The sequence below is a fragment of the Miscanthus floridulus genome, chromosome 1, assembly GCF_019320115.1.
Source record: "Miscanthus floridulus cultivar M001 chromosome 1, ASM1932011v1, whole genome shotgun sequence".
Taxonomy (NCBI): domain Eukaryota; kingdom Viridiplantae; phylum Streptophyta; class Magnoliopsida; order Poales; family Poaceae; genus Miscanthus; species Miscanthus floridulus.
Window position 1 is genome coordinate 79,776,882 of NC_089580.1, and position 6,409 is coordinate 79,783,290.

General features: G+C 41.7%; 1 protein-coding gene and 1 pseudogene across 1 annotated transcript; both read right to left on the bottom strand.

Moving 5' to 3' along the window:
- Positions 1 to 305: 305 nt before the first annotated feature.
- Positions 306 to 1,684, bottom strand: LOC136459294 (uncharacterized; annotated as a pseudogene).
- Positions 1,685 to 3,284: 1,600 nt separating this feature from the next.
- Positions 3,285 to 4,303, bottom strand: LOC136487886 (glycine-rich cell wall structural protein 2-like). Its single transcript, XM_066484987.1, has one exon. The coding sequence runs from the start codon at positions 4,301 to 4,303 to the stop codon at positions 3,521 to 3,523; it is 783 nt and encodes a 260-aa protein (XP_066341084.1). The 3' UTR covers positions 3,285 to 3,520.
- Positions 4,304 to 6,409: the final 2,106 nt, after the last annotated feature.

Here is a 6,409-nt window from a genome sequence, read left to right on the forward strand (position 1 = left end):
CTAGTAGCTTGACCTAGGTGAGAATGTTTTAGGAGTGTTGATTTCAGAGAACTAAATAGAGCTACTCCGAAAGATGAATATCCCATGCCTATTGCCGATATGCTAATTAATAATATTTCGTGACATCGGGTTATCAATTTTCTTGACGGTAACACCAGCTACAATTATATTTTTATGGCCGAATGGGACATGTCCAAAACGACCTTCATATGTCTTGGGTTTGTTGGTCTCTTTAAGTGGGTTGTGATGATATTTTGATTGAAGAATGCGGGTGCTACTTATCAACGGGCATTGAACTTTACCTTTCATGATTTGATTGATGTGACCATGGAAGGTGTCAAATTCCAGTCCTTTTGAATGACTATACCAAAACTGGTAATGCTCATCTTCCCATTGGTTCTGAAAGAATCTATGTACTTATCTGCCAGCCATCTAGAGGTGCACCTCCTCAAAACCCACTCTTTCCGGTAGTTATGGCTTCCATAATATGTCTTCACCACACAAGAGTTCACTCTGCTATCCCAAGATGCATATAGATTCTAGGGGCAACCATCTGCACAATGAGCCCTTACTCTTTTCTTATCATTCCTAGGAAGCTTGATTTCCACTCTGTTCCTAACAGAGTACTCTATAATTGCTTGTCTGACACTCTCAACTGAAGGGAAGACAAGCCCAACAGAGAAAGCTGGGTTATTCATGTCCTCTTGATTCCAAGAATTGAATCTCATTCTCACTTCTCCTTCACCATCAGACTCAGGAAGATCCAGGCCATCATCCTCTATGTCTGCATCATCATCTACTGCAGTAGGTACTCTGATCTCAATAGCCTTCAGCTGGGCTACCCTTGGCCTTCTTCTTCTTCCCTTTAACCTCTGGCACAATCACATCAATAGCATCCTCGAAAAGATCTTCATCCCCATCACTGATTTCAGAGCCACTGTCAAAAAAATCTTGTTGTACCCACTGGCATCATCAGGTTCTTTTCTTGATCTAGTTTGGTCTACTCTGCCTTTGTTCAAATCAGTAAAGATCACAGGTAACTTCTCTGCTGGGTTCTTGTCAACATACACAACTTTGTGTGGACTCAATACCTTTGGTAGCTCATTAACAGGATTGGTAACAATATCATCCCAGTCCACATTGTTCATATTGTCTTCATGATCAACATAGACAACCAAAATTTTGACCTTGTGAACTACACTGACCATTGCATTAGTATCTCTATCTGATTCAGTCACCCTGAGCCCATCACTAAAATCTAACCCTGGTAGCAACCAATAGAACTTGATGTTTGCCACTCTCATAACCAAGTTCCTCAAAGAAATCCTTAAACCATACTACATACCATGTATCAGACTCAATCTAGTCGAACCAGTTAACTTTCTCATCAACATAAGATCGAAGATTACCAAACCCAACAAAGAAACCCCCATGGTGTAACTCAATCGTGAATGAATCGCTATGTTCAGGACCTACATTATTACCAGAAATCAGTAGACTACACCAATCGATGGAAAACCCTAACAAATCGCACCAAATTGACAATCCACCAAACAAAATCTATTCTTTCGTCTAAAAAACACTAAAATGCAGATGAATATCCATAACCCTAGATGTTGGTTGCAATGATGAACTCACCGTACGACGGTAGTCCTTCCGCTTTCCCTCGCAATCGCAGTGGCATCCTCCCAACAAGCCGATGCGGACACCTCCAGCGTGGTTGGCTTCGACCCGTGCACCACTTCTCTAGCCTTCGACCACCAACTAACGCCGTCGATCACCTCCGTCGTCCCGAGCCATGGAATTACCTCCAGCGCCGAGGTACACGAACAGTCGTGGATGAAATGGGGGAGAAATGAGAGGTACTACATCAGCCAAGGGCTTCCTTGCAAAAAATGACGCGTGGCTAGGCGCCTGATTGGACTACAGTGAAACCCAAACAACGTTTAGGCACTGAAACGCCCTTTTTGCGAGTTTGGGGACCGGCTTGACACAGCTGTGCAAGTTAAAGGATCGCCAGTGGACTTTACTCTTGAAAAAATATTTTCCAAGTGTTTAGCAAGAAGCACCTAGAGTGCTCAACAAATAATGGCCGATACATGTATCGCCCTTAGAACAAATATAGCCGATGTAGACATGGCCCTTAGATGCTAGATAGCCGATGTGTTGGACATCGCTCTATGTGCTTTTATGTTTTTAGGTTCATGTAAATATTTCACCTAAAACAGGGGGCATATGTTGACACCAAAAAAATGTGTCGGCATGGAAATTGGGTTACACCATCAAATTTCTAATATCAAGAACATGTTGGAAAATATTTGGTGCAACAAAATTCAAAGAACAAAGCAAAAAAAAAAAAGGAAGGAGATGGCGCCAGCCGTGCTTGAACCAGCAGCCAGGCCGGTTTTAGTCCCAAAACAGGCCAGTTTCATGTTAGTGCTCAGCCGGGCACTGTGCCTGGCCTGAGAAAATCTGCGAGGCCGGCTTGGGAACCGTGATGGCCGGTTTTCCTATCCTTGTCCAAACCAATATATTTTTAAATCGGTTTTGGATCTATTTTGCACGTGGGAAACTTGAGATTTCGTTTGGGACTTGTTTTCTATTGGGATAAGACCACCCCCTCTATATAAACGAAAGGATCAATGATAGATTGAGTATTCCAACTTTTAATCATAAAAAACACAACCCCCTTTGCCCTAACTCTCTCTTTGCCTTGTTGTTCGTCACATCTCCCCACGAGATTTTGTGGTGTTCTAGGTGGCCTTGTCAACCCTGGGACAACCTCCACGTGCTCCTCCCCGACGGGTCTTTTCGGTAGGTGTTCAGGACTTCAGGAGTCTACCAAGCGAAGAACGGGCTCAATATCGGGCTAACCGGCTCGTCGGTCAGTTTTGTCAATTCGCTGCGTTCTCACTGCAATCAATGTCTTGTGTGACCTCATGCATGCTAGCCCTTACTGGTGTGTGACCCAATTCGACGTCAGCAATACAACAATGAAAGAAATGGATAAGAGACAAACTGGATAGTTATGTTGTTTGCACTAGTTTTGGCTGAGACAAAAATCACCGTAGATGGAATGTTAGGAGAGACATTAAAAACCTCAATATATTCTCCATTAGACTGCACGTAATTTCCAATTAAAATACAAAAAAAAAATCCTGGACATTTAGGTGCTAGGTGCTAACAACGAGCTTTCCACGTATCAGGCAAACCATGAACATAAGAAGAAATGATGCGCATTTATCAAGAAACCAAATCCATTACTTCTTGATGAAAGCAAAGAATTCATATTGTACGATTAATAAATTACAACCAAAACATGCACGCTTTGACACATCAGCCGCAAGCATGCATCATAACGTGGCCAGATTGTTAATTAGTACAACCCATAACTAAAGTTGTATAACTAACAAAAAAGACACGGTTTATTTGAAGAAAACATTAGCTCAATCATGATGGAGCGACACTATATATATATGTGTCTCCTTGGAGGCTGACATTGTTCCAAATAAATGACATTTTAAGGATGTCCGTTGTTGCCACCATAGCTGTTGTCCCACTGCCATGGACCATAACGGTAGTTCCATGGAGAGCCATTACTGCTACCTGAACCACCACCAGAACCATGGCCAAACCCACCGTCGCGGCCACCACCGCCTCCACCTCCGCTGCCACGGCTGTTTGCGTTGCTGTTACCATATGGTCCGTTGTTATAACCGGAGCCTTCCCCACTTCCTGATCCATGACCACTCCCCACACCATTGCCGAAACTTCCTCCAGAGCCACCGCCACCACCACTTCCATTTGCATTGGAAGCCCCATTACCATAAAGGCCACCAGAGTCGCCATGGCCTGAGCCAGTCGCACCCCCTGCTCCATACCCCGACGCGGATGGGTCATAACCTTCCCATCCACCACTGCCAGTGCCCTCACCAGCTGCGCTAGCAGATGTGAAGCTACCGAATGGGCCCCCGTCAGCAACGCCGGTGGGGCCATCGACACTGATTGGGGCTGGACCTGGAGAGCCATAGCCAGAACTGATTGGTGGGGCTGGACCTGGAGAGCCATAGCCAGAGCCCTCACTAGCTCCGCTATCATATGTATTGCTGTCATAGGAACCACTGGAGGCATAGCCAGACCCAGACCCATAGCCAGAGCCATAAGCATTTCCGGTTCCCCCACCCCCACCCCCGCCGCTGCCTTGGGCATCAGCTGTGGCATGGTTTACCACCCTAATAGCATTGGTTAATCCAATGCTTAGCAGGACAGTGATGCTAACAGCTAAGAGCTTACAAGTAGCCATGGCTAGCTAGTAGCTACGGAGGAGAGGAAATATGAGATGATGAAAGCTAATAGGAGGTTCCATGGTTATTTATAGTCCCTGCGGTAGTCCATGGTTGCAATATCTTACTGTCACCTTGATGCATGCCCACCATGTGTTAACTTGATTCCTAGTGATCTCTTGGACTAATTTGTTTTTTGCCACAGGCTTAACTTGCCTAGCGACTTGCTGCTTGCTTGCGCTTTAACCTTCAACCTTTTCCTTATTGCTTATAGTTTCAAGTTTTTTTTTTTCTGAAATGGAGCTTTGAATCATACTATTTGGGAAGCTCGTACAACTTTTCTACGATGTCTCACACACATATATGTCCAAGATGGTACTGAAGGTTAAAGCAAGTCAATAAACCTGGCAACTGATGACTCGCAGTGATCAACTGCTTGGGTTCGCAGAGATTAAAGCAAGTCAATGGCTTGGGTTCGCAGTGATCAACTGATGACTCGCGGAACTCTGTGTTACTTATAAACCTGGCAACTAGTTTTACGTCTAAAATTTCCAAATCAAATGAACGTGTCAATAAAACCCTGTCAGAATAATCCCAACGAATAATAGTATTTGACCGAATTATATTGGCAAGAAGATGTTTGCAGTTGCGGCTGGCCGGCTTCATTCTTGGTATATGGCATGGATCTGAAAGAATCGGGTTGTTATGTAGGATGGGATTAGTTCCAATCTCTATCTCTAGGATTATTTGAGATTCGAACCATCATGCACTCTACATAAACTCAATATAAACTCAATACAAATTATCAATATTCATAGCATTCATTTTTATAGAAAATAGAAAATGTTTCTGGCGTCTGTGATGCACACAACCAAGTTCACTACTAGAAAACTGATTTTAGAAGACAGGGTCAAATTAATTTGGAGGTGGGCAAACCTGGCGATCACCTCCGTAAATTGTCAAAAGGGCTCTAGGAAGATCCCCATCTCCAAAAATCATCTACAGAGGCGAATGTCCTAATAAGGCGATTAAGGAAGGCAGTTGTCTTAGGATGTTCGTCTCTATAAATTGATTTTCAGAGGGTGACATCTTAAGATGAACAAGATCCATTAATCGATGATTTTCGAAGGTGGTTGTTCTAAGCGTCCATCTCCTCAATTCGATTTACGGAGGCGAGCGTCTTAGATATCCGTCTCTATAAATAATTGCATCAAAAAATAATTTATAACTTTTTCATAAGAAATCGGGTGAAGACAAACTCTATATCAAAATTGTAGCTCTCGACGCAATCTACATCTTTGTAGTTGAAAAGTTTTTGAACTGAAACTGTTTAGGTCCCAGAATATTGTTGTAAATTCATAGATTTTGAAATTTGAAATTTACAATTATCAAACAATCTCAGATGTTAACATGGTCTATGTGAAAGTTACAGTTCCCAATTCAGTCTACAACTTTGTAGTTCAATTTTTTTTATTTGAAGTCGTTTAGAGTCCCAAATATATGTTAAGTTTACATTTTCAAATTTAAAATTTAGAATTCCTAAATGACCTTGAATGTTCACATAGTTAATACCAAAGTTGTAGTGGACAACCTGGGCTACATGTTTGATGTTGATAAGTTTTTCATTTGAAGTCATTTAGAGTCTCAAATATTTATTTCAAATTCACATATTTTGATATTCAAATTTTTGATTTTTTAAACAATCTTGGATGGAGATACATCCTATGCCAAACTTTTAGTGCGTGATAAGATTTAAGACTTTCTAGTTAAAAATATTTCCATTTCAGTTCATTTATTAGCCAAAATATAGATTACAAAATATTAATATAAAAAGATAGCATATTATATATAGTGATAAATGAGTGTGTGGTGTAGTGGCGGAGAGGTATACTATTGTTGAATGATAGCTAGGTCGTGGTTTCAGTTCCTTGAAATCATAAATTTTTTTATTTTTGAGGTTTTCTAGAGACCATTAAATGACCATATGCGAAAATGAGTTTATAAGCAAAGTCTTTTATTGCTCAAATTGGATGGTCACCTTTGCATCCTCACACTGCAAAAGGGTCCTAAACCGCAACCAGTATATTCCCATGAAGGTAGCATGGAATAAAATAAATAAATCATTT

Excerpts from the sequence above, each read along its gene's own strand:
- LOC136487886 (XM_066484987.1), bottom strand. The coding sequence starts at position 4,303 with ATGGCTACTTGTAAGCTCTTAGCTGTTAGCATCACTGTCCTGCTAAGC.